Below are 21,117 nucleotides of genomic sequence, written 5' to 3'. Positions count from 1 at the left end.
AATTCTGTCTAATAATAATACTAGTTAACAGGAAATTGGTGTCCAGTTTGAAAAATAATGTAATTAAATGAGTCCCATTTCTGTTTTACACTGTTGCGATTTGGTAGTTCACAGCATCTTGCGAATGGTAGTGAGCTTTGGCAAAATTGCATTCATCATTTTATAGCGAGTGTGTTGGAGGATTCAAATATCACAGATACTTTTGTAGGGCCTGTTGTTCTTGAGTTACTTGTATACTGTGAAGAGGGCTGAAACAACAACACTTTTGTAAAACATATATAACTCATTAATAATGATAAATCAAGCAAGTGTTCAAAATATATGATTTGTAGAATGAACTTTTGGTTATTCCTTCATGTAATATTACACGAAGTTAGGGTTAGTTTAGGGTTAGGATTAGGGTTAGGATTAGGGTTAGAGTTAGGATTAGCTTACACAAAATAATTACATGAAGGATCGACCGAACTTTTGCAAAACATCAAAGTGTTATAATATTGATTTAGATAACTTTAAGCACCCATGGCCATAATTTGCTGGATTACGGTAAGCAATATTTGAACTATCTGAAATATCTTAACTGAACTGATAAATACAAACTAATCCATTTTAACATTTCAGAAGCACTTTTAGACCTCAACAGCAAGTACAACAAGTGCTATTGCCAAAAATGTCATGACAGCCGTGATGACTCCCACGCCTTCACAGATGGACCTGCACCCCACAACCTATACACAAAGCCTATAGGATGGGGCAGAGTGATGTTGAAATTGCCACCACGGGCCGATCATTTGAAGATCTTCTCTGATTGGAACGTTGCATTCCATGGTACCACACCGGATAAGTTGATACACATTGTGGAAGGTGGTGAATTGCTCTTTCCAGGTTAGTTGCATTGTATAATGTGACCAGCTCCAACAAAACCAGGAACAAGTCACCAGACATGTTTTTGAGTTATTTGAAGATGACATTATCATAAAAAAAATTCAAATTTAGGAATTCTTGATTTCATGGTATTTGACTGTGGGACAAATTGGACTTTCAAATCCTTGAAAGTACTTATTGAAAAGTGGTATAATGTTAAATCAATAAGTAACAGTTGAACTATGACAATCCCTACTAAATCCGGTATAAGGCAGGAAACTAATTGGTCCATTACTCAGAATAGCAATTTGGCAAAAATATCAAGGTATCATAACAAAATTATCCATATCTTGAAAAGTATTGATGCTATTTATATAATTTTGGTATCATTTTAACACATATTGTATAGTACTTATATTTTTATTCAAATCATGAAATGTCAAAAATATGATTTGTTCCTGGTTTTGTCAGAGCGGCTCACATATATACACGAGAGAAGATTCAGGACTCGCCAATATCATACATTTACTGAAAGACATGTTGTAGAAGCTTCTGCTTCCCCACTGAAGAGTGATATACACAGTCCCATCTTCTATTTTCACATTCTGATAGTAGCTGTTTACTTGACATCCACCAGTTCCATATGAGTGAGAGGGGTGTGGAGGCATCAATAGTACACAATGTCTGTGGGTGGAACCTACAAATATCACACACTCAAGTTGATATGGTTGGCGGGTGGGTCAAATACATATGAAAATTGTGGGCTTTTTTTTAGAACTCCATATTGGGTGCATTTATCATGTGGCTGTATTCCTAAGAGATTGGATGTATTCCCATGACATTTGGTTATACTCCTATAGGGTGTATTCTGAAGAAATTAAAGTGTATTCCTAATACATTGTGGTGTATTCCTAAGACATTTGGAATGTATTAGTAAGACATTTGTGTTATATTCATAAGATATTTGGGTATTTTCCTAAGATATGGATTTTTCCTCCAAAACACCCAAAAATTTAGTTTTTTTGGGAAAAAAATGTATATCTTCAATACAAAAACTCAAAATTTTCATTTGATCGGCGGCTTTTCATCCTAGTTACATACACGTACATATCATTAGAATTAGAAAGTTAAATGTTGAATTGTTGAATATCAAAAATTAATATATCAAATTTGTATTATATCGCAAAATTCAAAAAATCCAAACTATTTGATATCAGAAGGACATCCTCAGTATATTCAAAATTGATTTGATATGTCTGATGTGCTCTTGTGTCCCACAAAAAATACTGTCCAAACATTCATACCTCACCCCTTAAGATATCTTTATTTCCACAGGTGATACAACTATGAATGGAGAAACCGTACAAGAGGTTGCTGGTCATTTCAACAACATCAGTAAACCAGATGGATTTAACACTAAGCAAGTCTTCCTGTCACCATCCATTAAGTATGCAGGGTGTGAAGCCTATGCCAAGAAAAGAAGGTGGGTACCATATTGTTTGCCGGGGGTGTTGCATTTTTCCAAAAGGGGGGCGTTGATTGGAAGTGAATTGTCAATGAAAAAAACAATGGTGATCTTGTGGAAAGGAGGGATTGACGGCTATACAAATGCTACTACTATGGCGCCACCCACGAAATCAGTGGAAAATAATATTTTAGTGGTAAATACAACAAAATTACACCCGTAAGTGCATCATCAAGCAAGAATCTGGTGAAATTCTACCATAACTAGGCAATGAAATGGATGGAAGTTTGAGTCATAATAGGTTTTGTCCATGCAATTTAGCGATCATCACTGACATGACTGATATAAGTTTTAAGTTTACACACACGAAATGGCATGGAAATGTTGGCATTTGCAAGGGGGCGTTTATTAGAGGGGAGCGTTTACTAAAAGTATTAAAAACAATACGGTAATTGGTTATGTTTAAAATTACATTACGTATTTCACATGTAACAAGTGAAATAATGCCACAACACATATCCCAAAGTTATATAAATGGAAAGAAGAAGATGATGATGATTTCCTGTAAATGTGCCGAGGCTTGTGGGTATATGGCTGCATGTACACTGCAAAAACTGTGAAAAACATTGCATAAATTTAAAAGAATTTACCCCACATTAACCCTAACCCAACTAGGACTCACAAAGCTCACTATATTAAAACCGCTCTGCGTGCATGCATTCCACGGGACTTGATGACGCAATCAGACCAAGTCATATATACCCAGGGAATCGTTGGCGGGCCAACGTCACCTGTGTAGCTACATGCTGGGGATCTTCTGCGTGGCATGCGAGGGGTCCGAGGTTCGAATCCCGGGGGTGTCAAGTGACTTTCTTCTTCATCTTCCCTCCTTTTTCGTTCCTTCTTTCCCTTCCGATAGCACAAAAACCACGGGTAGGGTTAGGGTTAAGCTACATGCATGTTTTTCCTATATGCCTCCTTAACCCTAACCCAACTAGGACTCACTAAAGCTCACTATTAAAACCGCTCTGCGTGCATGCATTCCACGGGACTTGATGACGCAATCAGACCAAGTCATATATACCCAGGGGCCAACGTCACCTGTGTAGCTACATGCTGGGGATCTTCTGCGTGGCATGCGAGGGGTCCGAGTTTCGAATCCCGGGGGTGCCAAGTGACTTTCTTCTTCATCTTCCCTCCTTTTTCGTTCCTTCTTTCCCTTCCGATAACACAAAAACCACGGGTAGGGTTAGGGTTAAGTAACGATGCATCAGGTAACTTGGTTGAGAAAGGTTTACTGAAGTCTGAAGTTGGTCAAAGCTTAGTTTAAAAAATAAATTTGGTTAAATTGTGCTCAACAAAGTTAACTATTGCATAGTTACTCAAAATTTCTACCCATTTTTTGCTGTGTAGCGCACTACAATGACTGCCCCAATTTGGGGAGGGGGATAAAAATGGATGACCGGGTCGGGTGGATTAGCTGTCGGGTTTGGTGAGGTCCAGGAGTTAAACAAGTATGCTCTGCTTGTTTTTATGTATACTTCCGGGGTATACTTATACATTTGATTGATAAACAAACTTGTCTTCTTTTTCTAGAATTCATCTAGCGAGTAGTGGTCGTTACGTCTATGTACGAACGGTCATACAAGTCCGCATCAAGCCTGACCGATTCCAAGTGGGACCTCAAACCATTGGCAGGTCTGATCCTATCGATCCTCCATTGGATAATGATAGTATTGAGTGGTCAACTACTGCGAGAAATTGTGTCATACCAACCGCTGTATTGATTCAAGTGCTAGAATCTCCAGGTAGGTGCTTTCCAGTGAAGGCGCATTCTCAGTGGAATTGAATATTTCATATTTTATTTATCATTTATGGGATATTTGAGCAATGTTAAAGGATGCATTTATTTCATTTTGTTTTCAATTTGTGCCCATGTTTTGAAGATCGCTCAATGTAATAATGGCTGGGCACAGATATCGCTGTGGAAATTCTGAATTGCACAGTAAACACTGTTAAAACAAGTGAGATTTAAAATTAAAGGACTGATTGTTACCCTTTTTGGTGATGTTAAAAACCACTAGTACGTAATATCGCCTGTTGGGTTCCATATTGACTACATTTGTAGTACAATGATTATAGTAATTTCACTCGGCAAACCAAACATTTTAGCACCTTTCATCAAATTGAGCTCCTCAAAAATCGCAGGAGAGTGATTTTGAGGAGCTCAATCGAGTGTGATTGATGAAGCTCCATCAAATTCTAAATGTGAAGGCCTGATTTAGTGCGATGTGACCCAGCTAGGATATCCAGAACAGTATGTAGTATGTAGGTAATTTGTAGAATGCTTTTGATGATAATTATATCAGTTATTAATTGCAGATGATGATTATCAATGTTATGCTTTTCTTTTATGTTTTGGTTTTGAATACTAGACCCTGGACAATCAGAGAGCATATGTCCAACATGCAGAGTCCTGTTTGGGAAGAACAACTCTCCAGCCAAACAAACATGTCGCCATCAACATGTCATTTGCAAGAAGTGCAACGAGAAATTTAAGGACATATACGGCGAAACATGCGTCCTGTGCTCTGAGCCAACATATTACCAACTTGATCCAAATAGAGACAAAGCCATTCGGAAAAGGGCGGAGAGTTTTGTGACGGCACATGACCGTATGGCGAGCACAAGCAGAGAAGAGCCATCACGTAAGTTATGCAAATTACTAAATTGTATTAAATATTTGTAGCATGATCTGATCCCAATCAGGCCAAAGTCAGCAACAATGAAATCAAGATTGTAATAAAAAAGAAGGAGCAAAAAAAATTGAAAAAAAAAATTGAAACAATCATAAGAAAATGAAAATAAAAAGTTAATTAATTTGCAATCAAGTATGCCATGGGACATAGGGATTTCAACATCAGTAAGCTTATTTTTTGGTTTTCTCCACAATCTCACTACTAATAAGAGTGAATGATGATGTTGACGCAAGAATGAGGGAAAACCAAGCTGGTTTTAGAAAGGGACGCTCATGCCAGGATCAAATATTCGGCCTGAACCAATTAATCATTGAGAAATGCCTGAACCAACAGCCGCCATGCCTAATTAACTTCATCGACTTTCAGGCTGCCTTATTTAGCTTCAGTTCACCAACCATCTCTATGGGAAATCCTGCACATTTATGGAATTCCAAGGAAGATCATCAACATCATAAGTAATTCTTATCATGACACAACATGTACAGTCAAATTAGATTGCTCCCTTTCCAAGTTCTTCAGTATAGTCACCGGTGTACATGTAAGACAGGGCGACATTTGGTCGCCACTGCTTTTTTGGCCTTGCCATCGACTTCGTAATGAAATCAGCCGTATATGAGAATAAGAAAGCTATAACACTTCTACCTAGGCAAAGCTTGATGAGGTACCCGGAGGTAAAGCTGTCTGATCTAGACTATGCTGACGAAATAGCTATTAGAAGATTCTGATGCCAAGATGACAGAAACAACTGAAGCCATCCGTGAACAGCCGGAAAGTTCTCTGTAGCAAACCAATTACAAAGTAGCGCTTAAAGGAAGTCTCCTGCAAGCTTAATATTTTGCCTTATAATATATGTTAAAAAATTATTATCAAGCACAAATCACATGATTTTATTTGAAAAAAAACTCATATTGGCCATAAAAATGAATAAACCATGCCAAATTCCATGGCGCTGAAATTGTCAAGTGCCATGACATCCCAGTAATACAATGAAGGCTGATGAGAATTGAGCACAAAAATCATTACTTTTTGCACTAGAAAATTTTGGCGCAGGAATTTTGAATATCGCGTGTTGAGAGCCGGTTGTTTTTATTCGCTTTTATATGGTCAATATGAGTTTGTTAAACCATGTGATTCGCACTTGATAATTCGTTGCTGTTTTGGCATACTGTTGTATGGCGATTTTTGGGCAAAATGAGTTATTTAAATTTTCAAAATCTATGAATGAAACTCTATATTCAAAAAGTTTAGAGACCTAAATGTAATTAGTTTTGAGATCTGGCTCTGTGTGATACGACATGGTTTTAATGTAAAACCCCCCTAAATCTTTGTTCTGTGTTTTGGCATACAGTCGTATCATAGTCTTATCATGATACGTCGCCATAGGCCACCATGTTACTGCAGTTTCCTATTGTTTTGACATATTGTGGTATCACATGGCATATAGTGAATGAATAAAAAGTTTGTATTATGTTGAGAATAAAGACAGCTATATTATTGATTAAATTCTTTGATAATAATAAACATATTTTACTTTGGTGCTCTCCAGTGGGTCTTCAAAAATTGGAAAAACTTTAAATGCGATTTTCTCAAAATGGCTTTTTTCGTCATACGACAGTTTGCCAAAACAGCGACGAATTATTTTTCTAACATGGCATAAGGCACAATGCTATGATTGGCAGAGACTTCCTTTCATGATGCCATGTTCAAATACAGCAGTTGCATGTGCATAAATTGATTTTTCGGGTACAATAAAGTCATTTAATATAATATAAATTGTTTATTTCCATAGCACACACATGCGGAAGTGATTAATGTTACACAGCTGTCCAATTTTGTTTACTAGTAACCGGTCATCATGTTCACGTGTTGGTGATATGTGCATCGTGTACAATCATGAAGATATGAATGAATGGTAAAAACTCCATTTTCAACGACCAACTTGATGAGTTGATCAGATGTTACATGTCATCTCGATCACAATTGATATTTAATGCTGTTGTTATTATCTACATTTTTTTAAAGGAATTGACATAAATATTTTAACTGTGGATGGCAGAAGGTTTTGTTTTCGTTTGTCTCCAACAACCACAATTAGTCGATTAAAACGAGCAGTAGAAGAACAGAGTGGTTTTCCATATAACCAACAGCGGATCATTTTTGGTGGATACGGCGTCGACCTGGAAGATAATCGGACATTGTCATATTATGACATAGAAGATGGAGATACAATTGATATTTTCCAGAGACACTTTGGCAGTTAATTGGCATGTAAGTCCAAGTAAAATAAATAACATGTATTTTTCAAAATTCTGTTTTTTAAACAATTGTAAAAAAACCCTTTAGGTGCTTTAGTTTTGTCAAAATGCAAGATTTTGAATAAAGCGCAGGGGTATTAAATGGAAGTATAAGTAGAACGCATACGTGATGTTTATAACACAGGTACATGGCGTGCAGGATGGTCATACACGCATACCGTGCCATAGTACAACCAACAGAGTTACATGTTACATCGGAGACATCGATGCTGGTAGTTAATTCCAATTTTCTTTGCTTTACCCCAGTTATTCGGCTCAAAATTAAAAGGGGACATATCTGACTGTAAAATCTAAAATTTTATGGAAAAGAAATATTAATCTATTTTTCTGGATATGTTACAATATGGCTTTATTTACAAATTTACTACCAGTATTCATTTTCTGTGTAAACTTGCAATTGTAAAGGCTTTGTCAACACATCATAAAAAATTGGAAGGCCTCTAATATTTTTGTTTTTCCCCCAAAGCCCTACCGTGCACCTAGCTTGAGGAAAGTGTTTGCATTGTGTTTATAAATGATAACCATGCAATAACTTTTTTATTGCTACTAAAATTGTTGTGATGTTGAAACATGTCTTTTCACAACAACAATTTTAGAAACGGATGAGGGACAAATAACAAAAAATATTTGAAATCTCCAAAAATTGGTGAGGGCGGGGACAATATACATGTTATTTATTTTACTTGACCTAATGCTGTTGTTATGACTGTTTTTATAACCCTAGCCTAAGCCCTTGAGCACTACCATTCAAATTATCAGCTTTTTTTTTGTTTTGATTGGTTGCAAAGATTGGTTAAAAATATCACATATTGAACCAATCAAGAGATATTGTAAAAGTAGTTGAAGAGGATTAATATTCAAATTATTAAGAGATCTATTTTGATTGGTTACTCAGATGATATCCTTTACTTTTAACCAATCAGAGGCATTGTAAGAAAGGAAGCCGTGCAGCGAATCAAGGCCGCTGGCTGGGATTGTTTTGGCAGATACAAAGACATCTTTTAATAAAAACCTACCAATGGACATTATGAGGAGGCATGTACAATCAATGTGTGTTACCCATGCATGACTTCAGTGCTGGAACCCTGTTGACAACTAAAGATCTGGAACAAGAACTCATCACGAAACAGAGAGGCAAAAGACGCATGCTAAACATAACGGGATAGAGTCAGGGACATCATGGAAAGGATTGGTGAAGCGAAATGGAGATGGGCAGGAAACGTGGCAAGATAAAATGACATTGACAATAGATGGACAAAAAGAGTTTCTGAGTGCAATGCAACCAAGAACGGGAAAGCAAAGAAGCGGAAGGCAAAGGCTTCATACAATATAGGATGAAACGGGCTAGGAGAGATGAGATCGAAATCACCTTTTCTCTGGTTCACTCAAAGATACGCAATGAACACATTGGTATGATTTATAAGTACAACATGTATGGGCAATGCTTGCACATGTAACATGCATAAATAAAACTAACAGATCGTGCTACAAATACCAGCTCCTTGTTCTTGATACAATATGTCCCGTTGCACTCACAGTTTTGGATAATCAGTTCCAACTGTACAAGTCCATGGCAATATAAATCTTTTGGCAATGATGACACTTGAAAAATGATGTAACTTTCACCATTCACTCCTTGCTCTTCTTGAACATCCATTCTGTTCCAGTTGACAGACTTCTTCTTGGAAGACTGATGTGCATTTTTGGTGTAATCCAAAGACTCCTTTGTGCAGTGGCAGAATGTATAGCACCTTTTCCAATTTGGCTGACTCCAAGTGGTGAACATTTTTGGCTGACTGCAAGCTGCAACTTTACTTTGCAGCACTATTTCTGTGTTCGGGGGGGTTTTCCCAAAAGAGAATAGACTTGTGTGATGTCATCATAACCAAAGAACATCCCATCTTGCATGAGATGATTTACGTTGTCAACAAGAAATTTCCAGAAACCTCAAAGAGATATTCCACTTGAATGATAAGGTGGTTTACTCAATGTTAAATAATAAAGGTACATATCCCATCACAATATTCATTTCATTCAGCCACTGAGCAGGCGATCGCATATTTTCTCCATATCTCCGGTTAATGCAGATCGAGACATCAATCAACCGGTCAGTGATGGTCCCTCAACAAGCTCTGTTTGATACCGATAAATTTATTGACCTTAAGGTAAAGGAGGCGAACCTGTATATAAACAGTGAACAGAGTGCCTATCTCTCTTTCATTGGCGATTGGGCCAGACTCCTCCATGTAATGTTGCTGTATAGGGGATCGCTACACCTCCACAGCGAGTCTGTTACCTTCCCAGCGTTAAAGAATGTGGGTACCCATTTATACAACTGGGTGGAAAGGAGTAATCAAGATAAAGTACCTTACTCAAGGGCACAACACGATGGTGTCGCCAGGGCTCGAACCCGCAACCTTCCAATTATGAGTCGGTGCCCATTCCGCTCGGCCACCGTGCTCCCTAATGTTAATGTTACAAATAACAAAAATAAGGCCTTAGTACAGAGCAACTATTCCAAATATAAGTGTTACAACAATTTTGACAAGCATTAATATTTGGGTACTGGCTGCAGAGTAAGTTAATAGCAATAGCACAATTTTTGAAATGTCCTACTTTCAGGCCAGAGTGGATCAGATGATGTCAGATTTGATAATTAATGCTGTTGTTATATCTATTTTTATTAAGGAATTGACATTTATATAGCAACCACGACTGGCAGCAAATTTTGTCTTCATCTGTCCACAAGAACTACAATTTTTCGAGTAAAGCGAGCGATAGCAGAACACAATGGTATTCCATATGACCAACAGCGTATTTGATGGACGTCAACTGGAAGATGGTTGGCCATTGTCATATTACAACATCCGACATGAAGATACAATTCTTCTGCTGCTGAGATTGTGTGGCAGTTAAATTAACATGTAATGGGCAATTCCAGTTGAAATCCATACACCCCCTATTGAAGACATGATCTCGATCTTCCACACAGTGGGCGTAGATTTCAAATGGAGTCCCATTTGAAATTCACCCTCCTTGTGTTGGAAGATTAAAGTCATGCCTTCCATAGGGGGTTTATGAATTTCAACTATAATGCCACATTGATATTTAATGCTGTAACAGTTGTTATTATCTGCCTTTTTTTTAAAGGAATTGGCATAAATATTAGCGACCATGATGACTGGCAGAACATCTTGTTTTCGTTTGTCTCCAACAACTAGAATTAGCCGATTAAAAAGAGCAATAGAGGAACGCATTGGTATTTCATATAACCGACAGCGGCTCATTTTTAATGGATACAGCTTGGAAGATGAGCGGATATTGTCATATTATGACATAGAAGAAGGCGATACAATTGAACTTGTGATGGTCATGCGTGGCAGTTAATTGACATGTAATGCTGTTGTTTTTGTCTACTATTTTTTATAACCCTAAACCCTGTGAGCATTAACCCACACTCAGCCTCTAAAAACTATTTTGGTTATGTATTATGTATTGAGCCAATCATAGAATATATAATCAGTATTGGGCTGAACTGGATTAAACTTAAAATTACTAAGAGGTCTTAATGCTCTATTTTAAGAAATTGGAATACCGTAAACATTCGTCTAATGGCGCTATGGGCTCCCTTGACATAACTGGAATTTTAGACAAACTAAAAGTGCACTCCCATAAAAATCCCACCAGCAAATAAGGGCACATACCCTTAATTCTTGTTGAGATTTTTAAAGGAGGCAGGTCTCGATTTGCACAGGAATTTTATCCCAAGGCAAAGGAGCCCAGGTGCACCATTAGGCGAATGTTTATGGTATAGAAAACATGATTGGAAAGAGATTTGTTCTTGAAAGTTATTAAATTAAACTCCAACACTACTTGTTTATTTCACTTACTGGAGGCGCTTTCGAGGAACTTCCTCGTCACCAGCCGATGTTAGCCCTGATGTTTTTCTTGGAAACGGCTAGAGACAGACCTGATCAGGTGACATCACTCTTGATGATGATTAGATCCTTTGTGGGACAGCCTGATCAAACCCAGCGGCATCAGGGGCAGGAAACTTCCTGACTTCAGTGATGTCATCAACGTCAAGCGCTCCCGGTAAGCGAATTAAACAAGTAGTGTTGAACTTTAATTTAAATAAGGAAATGGAGCTCAGACAAACTGGCATTATAATAAAGGAGAGAAAAAAATCAGATCCGTTCAAATTCGAACCAACGCGCACCCATGATAACATGTCGTTGAATTCACCACCACACGCCACAACAGCTCATGACGGATCTGCCGGTGAATTGAACATGTAATGATTTTATTCTCTCGAAAATGTCTCACGGCCAATGTAAATTAATTATAAATAGAGAGGACGGCCTATCTGCTGTGTCCTAGCAGGACATCAGTCAATATGAGACATTAAATATTAAATGCAAGGATCCAGTGAATACATGCCTGATAAATATATAATAAATAAGGAAATGGAGCCCATTATAATAAAGGAAAGAAAAAAGGAAAGAAAAAAATCAGAACCGTTCGGATTTGAAGCATGTTACTTCCTTATTATATATTTATATCAGGCATGTATCCACTGGATCCTCACATTTAATATTTAATGTCTCATATTGACTAGCAGGAGCTAGGACACAGCAGATATGCCGCCCTCTCTATTTGTAATTAAGTTTAATTTATATATATACAATGTATATTATACATACATACATACAAAAGATATTTAGGACGCAATTCGCCGCAAGGCAACATTGCGTTTACAAATTTAATAACTTTCATTTTATTTACCACTGCATATGAATCTGCAATTGAATATATGAATATAAAAACCACCTAAGTCCATACTTCGGCCAAATTGAGTTAAGCATGGGAAATTGTTGCTATACATAGGCCTGTCATATGTATGAAAGAAGAACTCAAATTCATTCTCTGTGTCTATTAAGCATGTAAAAATAGCATGTATGAAAGAATCACCCAATTCCATGATTTGAGTCTTGTAACACATTGATTGAAATCCAGTATGTATAAAAGTCCACTTGTAACACATTCATTGCTAGAGAGTGACTTTTGAACAAAAAATGGGTTTAATAAAGGAAAGTTGGTGGTTTATATTACATGGCAGAATGCTTATCAACATTATACATACCTGTGTGCTTTATTTTGTATTATCTTACTAGTGGTAATCTCATTCTAACATTGTTGTCTTTGTATATGATTCAAACAACCACCTAAGTCCAAAATTTAAAATGAACCCCACGAAGTCCCTGAAATGCTAATCGTCATACATAATACAGGTTAATCCACTCATTTGCACGTAAAACTTACCATATTGACCAGGTAAATCTAACTGAAGGAATTAAAATGATACACAGGTTTTTCTCTCAAAATCACTTCCTATGGACTTAGGTGGCTTTTGTATTCATGTATTCAATTGTATAGATTTGTCTCCAACTACCAGTATTTTATAGGCAATAAGAAGACAAAGGTACATCGGATGACCAACAACTACGTTTTGCTGGACGCCAACTGGACGATACGATGGATATTGTTGGATTACAACACCCAACATACAATTCTTGTTGCATGTACTGAGAATGTGTGGCAATTAACATTGACATTTATACTGTTTTTATTATCTGCTTTTTTACCAGCAATTGAAATTTGTATAGCAGACCAAGCCGGCAACAGATTGTATTTTCGTTTGTCACCAAACACCAGCATTTTTCGAATAAAATTGGCAATAGAAGATCGCAAAGGTATTCCAAACGATGAGCAGAGACTCCTGTTTGCTGGATGGAACTTGGATGATGGTCGATTATTGGCTGATTACAACATCTGTGAAGGAGATACAATTAGTCTTTTTCTTAGACAGTGTGGAAGTTAACCTGAGCACTACCTGCCGATCTAACATTGCCTCTGATTGGTCAATTACATGATATTTTCACTTTAATCACCAATCAGAATGGAGCTTTGCAAATAATTCACCCCAATTTTTTGCATGGTGAAATTATTCTAACAATGTTGCTGATTGGGCCAATTGATAATGAAAACTTCATTTTGACCAATCGGCAGGTAGTTCTCATGGGGTTAAAGATAAACAACAACATGATTTCTTATCTTGTATCACTTTGAAATTAATACACTGAAAATCACACTGATATCTGAAATGAATACTGAAAATTTCCACAAAAGAAAGCAGTCACCACTGAAAAGAACACTGGAATAATTATATTGTTATTCTGTATGCAAAATTAACTAACCATTGTCCAACCACACTAAGAAATGGAGTGAAATGCCTTTGAATATCATTGGCCAATCATTAATCCCACTGAAATTTAAAAAAAATTAATCACACTGAAATTGATTTAATCCCATTGAAATGGATTTAATCACACCGAATTGAGCTGACCAGTTCTTTGTTAATATGGAAATTACTGTCCTAGATCATTGCTCATTATAGCAGACAATAGCTACTTAATTGACTGAAAACAATTTCAGTGTTAAAATTTCTTTTATTGTGCTGATTTTCAGTGGAACACTGTCATTTTCACTGTGATTTCAATGTAAAATTTTCATAGTGTAAAGATAAACTTCTTGTAAATTGACATTGTTGTTGTAAAATCTACTTTTTCTTCAAGGAATGGAGATCTTTATCAAAACCATGACCGGCAAGACATTGACTCTGCGTGTTTCTCATACAGCTACCATTGGCCGAGTAAAAAGGGAGTTAGAAGCGCTTGATGGCAAGCCGGTAGAAGACCAGAGACTTATATTTGCTGGGAAACAGCTGGAGGATGGGAGGACATTGGCTGATTACAACATACAAAAGGAAAGTACACTGCATATGGTCATCAGATTGCGTGGCAGTTAAATGTCAGAATATTTTCAGATATGTTTTGGGATTATGCAGGGGTGGATCCAGAAGGGCCGGGAGCGGAGGCGCCGCCCTACTAAAATCATGCAAAATCAGCCCATTCTAGTTAATTATAGTCTCTACACCTCCCCCAATTTACCATCCTGGATCCGACCTTATTATGGAGGGCGCTAGGGCTAAATGCGTCATTTTTTTATCGGGTTGATATGCTGTTGGGACTGAGAAAACTTAATCCGAATATATACCAAATGACGAAAATTAATAATTATCTGAACTCTATTGTCAGGCAGTTCAAAATAAAGTAAAATTGTCAAATTGTCTAGTTTTGAAAAGCAACCCTTCTCTAAATCAGTTTTCTGAAATTTAATTTTTGCACCCCAAATCTAAACCTTTGAAGAGCCTGCAAGCGTACCTGCATTTCCACTAAGAAAATCCCAGGAGGTTATTAGACAGGTTTACATCCTTAAAAGAATCTGACTTGAAGCCTTAATGTACGATTTCCGTCAAATTTTGATTTTGTTATTCTTTATTCAAAATGTTGAAATAATATTAGTAATAACTGATGGGAAGGGTTTCTGTCCATTTTAGGTTGAAATAGCAAGGTAAAGTGAAAGAACCCCCACTGGTTATTTTGGCCATTTAACACAGTTCTATGGGAGGACATATTATCATAAGTTTTAAATTATGATAATATGTCGAACTTTGCTCTGTTGACCTACAAAGACAACCAACAAATTTGGCCAATTCCATTTAGGTGCAAGTTCGGACATGTGTAAACATTACAAATATGCAAAAAAATCGGGTTTAAAATTTTTAACCAATTTCATATTATAAGATCGTACATTATGGCTTTAATGCACTCAATTTGGTTCTCCAACAATATTTTTTACAATTATTTTATCCATTTAACTGGGGAAACCACCTAAATAAGAACTTTTAGACATTTTTCGTGCTTGTAGTATAGATATCCGAGAAGGATATGGCTACTTTTTCAAAATTTCCTCACCAAATCTGGAAAAAGTGTTTCATTGTTTGTTAGCCATGTGTTTTGATTTGTTTAAACAGAAATCATTTCAAAATCCATAACAGTATTAAATTTGGTCAATTCTTTTTTCGTCAAATTTGTGGTATTAAAAGTTTTCAGAATTCCAGCCGTAAAATTCCCACTTATAGTCCATTTGGCTTCCTCTAGAGAGTGACGTCAGTACCGTGTCAAAGTTACTTGGCAAGTGAACAGGTGTACCGTGGTGCACATGTAAACAAGCCAGTTCTTGAGTCAACACACACAATTTAAATACTTTTATACAGGCACTGGAGCACATACTGACATCCATCTCTCTCGAGGAAGCCAAGTGGACTACTGTAAACATTTGCCTAATGGCGCTCCTGGGCTCCTTTGCCTTGGGGGTAAATTTCATGTACAAATAGAGAGCTCCCTCCTCTAAAGATCCCAACAAGAATTAAGGATACGTGCCCTTATTTGCTGGTGGGATTTTTATGGGAGGCCACTTTTACTTTGTGTCTAAAATTCCAGTCATATCAAGGGAGGTCATAGTGCCATTAGGCGAACGTTTACGGTATATGGACAAGTTTGTGAATGCATGCAGCTGTCATGTCAGTTGCCTGATTTCAGAGATTTTATTAGTTTGTTTTTGTCTGCGGTCTGTATTCATGTTTTTGATTAAGTGTGTCTTAAATAACCTTATATTACAAAAAACTAATCTGTTCTTGTACCCAATGATATTTTGACCAAGGGGTGGTGCAATGATTATGTGTACCCCCAGGGTGGTGAATTATTGGGGGGAGGGGGGAGGTAACAGGGTTGGTGCAATTTAAATGATTTTTTATGCCTCCACCGCGAGGCATACTGTTTTTGCAATGTCCGAGCTTCCGAGCTTCCGTGCTTCCGTCCGTCCGTCCGTCCGTCCGTCCGTCCGAATGCTGTATCTCGGGCATGGATGGGCGGATTGACTTCAAATTTTCAGGATAGGTGGGTCATGGTCAAAAACTCTGGCTACTTTTTTTTGGGTGCGGTTCAAGGTCATGTACTGCGGTCAAAGGTCAATCTGAGGTCAAATAGCAAAAATGGTCATATGGGCATGTAACTTGGTGGGTATAGTCAACATTTAGAGCTAAATTTTTGGAAGGTCATTTTGGGGTCATCCGGGGTCACCCAGGGGTCATCTGAGGTCAAATTACTAAAACTGTCGTATGGGCATGTAAGTTAATGGGTACAGTCAACATTTAGAGCCCAATTTTTGGAAGGTCATTGTGGGGTCATCTGGGGTCACCCAGGGGTCATCTGAGGTCAAATTAGTAAAACTGTCGTATGGGCATGTAAGTTAATGGGTACAGTCAACATTTAGAGCCCAATTTTTGGAAGGTCATTTTGGGGTCATCTGGGGTCACCCAGGGTCATCCGAGGTCAAATTAATAAAATTGGTCATATGAGCATGGAACTTGATGGATACAGTCAACATTTTGAGTCAAATTTTGGAAGGTCATTTCGGGCATCCAAGGTCACCCAGGGGTCATCTGAGGTCAAATTACTAAAACTCGTATGGGCATGTAAGTTAATGGGTACAGTTGTTTACCACTTAGTTGACTTTTTATAGCGTTATAAGATTTGTACACGTTTAAATCGCCCCATGGTGGAGGCATCCCATTCGACGCCTTGCGTCGAAAACCGCGAATGCTGAGAACCGCGAAAGCCGAGAACCGCTCTAGTTTAAATCACTGGTTAAATCAACTTAAAATCAAAATCTTGCATGTGTAAAAGGGGGGGGGCAAAGATATTTTGGTACATCAGAAATGGAGATGGTGCAAAGGTTTTTTGGCTCGCTAAATAGGTGGGAAGACGAGCAATATTTGGCAGACGACCACGGGGTACACATAAATATTGCACAGCCCTATAATGGTGGAGCTATATATTATCCATCGGACATGAAACAACTTTAAACCTTACAATGAAGACTTAGGCAATCTACTAAATTGCATCGATGTGTACACCAACTCTCTATTGCAGAAAAATACAGCACTATTTTTTTTGGATTAAAAAATATTACCGGTATCTTAATCCTTGGCCTTTAGTAAGTTTTAACTGTCAATTTGGTTAATCTTTGGAAATAAGGGCCAAAAACATGCATTTTTAGGGCATTTTTCGTATGCTGTGACAATCAAGCCCAAGGACTTTTACAAAGACTAAAATATTGAAATTATGAGCTAACTCTTAGCCTATACTCAAGGTTTAGAATCAGACTTGTGCCATTTCATAAACTTTTGTTACTACAACTGTAAAGAACCATGCAAAATTGCATGTTTTTGGTAAATTCTTTCCAATTGTGGAGGTTACTAATATTTATGCTGACGGCGGGGAGGTCCACTGTTGTTTATTAGTGACCGCGTTCAGCGTTTGCGTTTTAGCAAATAAATAAAAATGATTGGATCGCATGTTTAGCGTATATTAATGAGGTTATGAATACCCTTTATATGCAACGAGGGGGAAGAGGCAGAGTTTGTCTGCAGTAGATTCCCATCCCCCAATATTTTATACTTATGTAGTTATTGTTTTAACAAATGAACAATATTTAAAGTAGATAGTCAATGTATTTACAAACTTTAAAAAAAAAATATCTTTATAAAAAAGTTTAAAGTTGGATGGTCTAATTTCATCACATTATCTATCACCCAGGTACAATAATTGCCAAACTCACTTTTCAGCCGAATTGAGCTTTTTGCCTAAATTATATCTCTATTAGCATGTGCACCTAACTCAGCTGCTTTGATTTTTGCCAAAGTCACTGAAAGTCACATTTATCAGTTATGTAATCACCCCAATCGTTTCTGATAATTCCTTTCAATTTGTCTCATTATCATTTGTTCTTGTCAAAAGATTGGTGAATAAATAATGTTTTATATGCATGCTTGAACCATGGTTCTACCCAAACAACTACAACGATCATAGCAGGGTGACCACATGCTATTTCCACCTTGGATTTTGGAAATATCTTCCACTTAAAGGGAGGGTCTGGCAATCATAACATTACATGTATGCCTTATATGTTAGAAAAATAATTATCAAGCACGAATCACATGGTTTTATTTAAAACAAACTCATATTGACCATAAAAACGAATAAAAACAGTCGGTTCTCAACATGCGATATTTAAAATTCCTGCGCCGAAATTAGAAGTGCAATGACGTAATGGTTATTTTTGCTCAATTGTTGTCAACCTTCATCATGTATACAGGGACGTCATTGCACTCGACAATTTCGGCGCCTGGGAATTTTGAATATCGTGTGTTGAGAGACGGGTGTTTTTATTCACTTTTATATTCACTATGAGTTTGTTTTGAATAAAACCATGTGATTCATGCTTGATAACTATTTTTGTTATATATAAGGCATAATGTTGTGATTGCTGGAGACTTCCTTTTAAGGGAAGTATGAATCTCACATTGAATTATCACATTGACCAACTCTATTTGAAACTCATCCTCCTTTCAGAGGGTGTATGAAATTCAAATGGAGCTGCCTGATATGTTCATTCCATTTGAAATTCATACTCTTGCTCAAAGCAGTGGTGTGGATTGTAAGTGGAATAGCCCAGTGGGTTAACTCACTTTCAACACATTTTGGCTTACAAAATTCAAACAGCGTCATTCAGCCCGGCATGGTATGTCACTGGGTGAAAAGGAAAAAATATGACCTTTTCATTGCTACCAAAATAACAATTTTGCAGGGGATAAGGTTGTTGATCAGACCTTCTTCCTTTAAAAAATAACAACTTGGAATCATATACTTTAGCTTTAGAATGTATTTACATGTATTATAACTTAAAAAACTTTTAATACTTATAACTTTAAAAACTTCAACAATGTATATTTTGTCAATCATTTAAATTATATTGTGTATGTGTTCATTTGTAAGAAGCATACCCTTAACCTAAAGCCCTCCAAAAAAGAAGTTGCTTGGTTGTCCTCAGCACCAAATTTGAAAAACAAAAAAAGATTTTACTGTGCAAAAGAATACCTATACCCTAATTTGAAATTCCTGAAGGCAGGCATTTTTTCCTACAGAATCTTTGCATTTTTAATTATGATTTAAAAGTTTTAAACGGTTAGTTCATGCACTCCTAAACTGGTTAAAACATGTATGTAGCTATATAACAGGATTATATCCCCATTCACCTATCAGCCTGCCTTCATTGGTATGTGTATTATGCAATTTTGACCATAATTTTTATTTAAAAAAATAACAAATAACAAATTTTCAATTGCCAACAGAAAAGTTCTAGAGGACATCCAAACATTTTCCTGGCCATACATTGTAATTTCATTATAAGTTTTTTAAATTATCACCTGTTCAATGATTCTCACAGATTTCTTGTGCTGGGTGCCGATTATTGGGCTGTGAATGTGGTCCAGGAAGCAGTTCCATATCAGTGCATTTTGGAGTTGTGTCAGTTGGACAACTGCTTGGTTACTGTTATGTGTTTAGAGGAGAGTATTGAGGCAATCCTTTGCGTAATTTAGGTTAATTTTGATGGACAGGATTTTAAGATATGATCTTGTGAAAAATTAGTTTCTTTTTTGGCTTAAGTGTATAATGATGATCAAAAAATATGTGATGGAAAACTTCAACTTTCATTAACCTATAAATGGACGTACTCTATCTAAATATCATATTTCATAAGCACTAGCAGTTACAAATTCATACCTAAGAATTGTGAATCAATAGTGTTTATGTGGCCAGTATTTTAATAGCATCTTTGTTTTTGAGAATAAATTATGTTACTATCTGCAGGCCTGGAAAACTAATTCATTCCAGGAAAATTCACGATTTGGAAAAACATATTTCGAATATGGAAGCTTCCTGGTGTAAGAAATACCTTGCCAAAATTATATACTGTATAAACCACATTCTAACAAACAGTTTGGCGTAAGTGGTAGCAAGCAGAAAACTACAGCAGTTTCAATCTTAGTAAAAAGACATCAGAAAGTTACATGCAAATATTTACTTAGTACGTTTTAGTTATTATTGTATATTATGACTTACTACATGATGTGCCTAAATGCCAAACATGCTTATGATCTGTTAACTATTGTATACTATTAACATGATTGTCAATCACTTACAGTTGTAGATGTTCAGGCGCATAGCCGGTGGGGGAAGGGAGTGCGATGCACCCCGCTTAATCAACAAAAGTCCACTTTTCTGGATACAAATGTTAAATACACCCAAGAAGATCCAATAAAAATTAACTGTTCAAAATCGCACCAAAATAAAATCTATTTTGGGGGGGGGGGGGGCCACATTAAATTCCGACCTATGCATAAAACCTTGGCTACGTGCCTGAAGCAGATATACTTACAAGAAGAAAGATAATAATAAACCAGTAATTATATTTCTAATTGTTATAGTTCCCAGAATGAGAATGGGTCCCATTATTTTATCTCATGTAGATGAGGTCAATATCATGTAAATTAGGACATCTGATATATTATAGTCCATTAACCCCATTTGGCGTCCGCGAGATAGTGACGTCAGTTCTGTGAGTCAACGCAAGTACTGGTAATTTAATACTACACACACTCAATCACACACTGACGTCACTGTCTCAAGGACGCCAACATGGGACTACTATTAGTTTGTGAGTTGGACACTATATTCGTCACATTATTAAACTCTTACATGTAGATTTTAGTCGTTTTTTGTCAGCTTCTATAATTTCAATAATAGTATTTGATATTTTGATCAACATGATCAAAGTGAAAACTGTTTCCTGTGTGGTTCTTTACTGTCTCGTTAAGTAATATATTTATAAACATTTTAATATTCATGAG

The 21,117-nt window shown here is 36.8% G+C and overlaps 1 protein-coding gene across 1 annotated transcript; it reads left to right on the top strand.

Annotated features, from left to right (window-relative positions):
- Positions 1-614: 614 nt before the first annotated feature.
- On the top strand, positions 615-16,111 carry LOC140142518 (uncharacterized). Its single transcript, XM_072164509.1, has 5 exons — positions 615-882; positions 2,197-2,344; positions 3,923-4,134; positions 4,762-5,034; positions 14,036-16,111. The coding sequence occupies exons 1-5, from the start codon at positions 759-761 to the stop codon at positions 14,266-14,268; spliced, it is 990 nt and encodes a 329-aa protein (XP_072020610.1). The 5' UTR covers positions 615-758; the 3' UTR covers positions 14,269-16,111.
- The last annotated feature ends 5,006 nt before the right edge of the window (positions 16,112-21,117 follow it).

This window comes from Amphiura filiformis, chromosome 20, assembly GCF_039555335.1.
Source record: "Amphiura filiformis chromosome 20, Afil_fr2py, whole genome shotgun sequence".
Taxonomy (NCBI): Eukaryota; Metazoa; Echinodermata; class Ophiuroidea; order Amphilepidida; family Amphiuridae; genus Amphiura; species Amphiura filiformis.
This window is presented reverse-complemented; position numbering and strand designations above follow the sequence as displayed.

Excerpts from the sequence above, each read along its gene's own strand:
- LOC140142518 (XM_072164509.1), top strand. The coding sequence starts at position 759 with ATGTTGAAATTGCCACCACGGGCCGATCATTTGAAGATCTTCTCTGAT. Across the intron at positions 883-2,196 it reads TGGTGAATTGCTCTTTCCAG|GTGATACAACTATGAATGGA; the intron begins GTTAGTTGCATT and ends TTATTTCCACAG. Across the intron at positions 4,135-4,761 it reads TCAAGTGCTAGAATCTCCAG|ACCCTGGACAATCAGAGAGC; the intron begins GTAGGTGCTTTC and ends TTTGAATACTAG.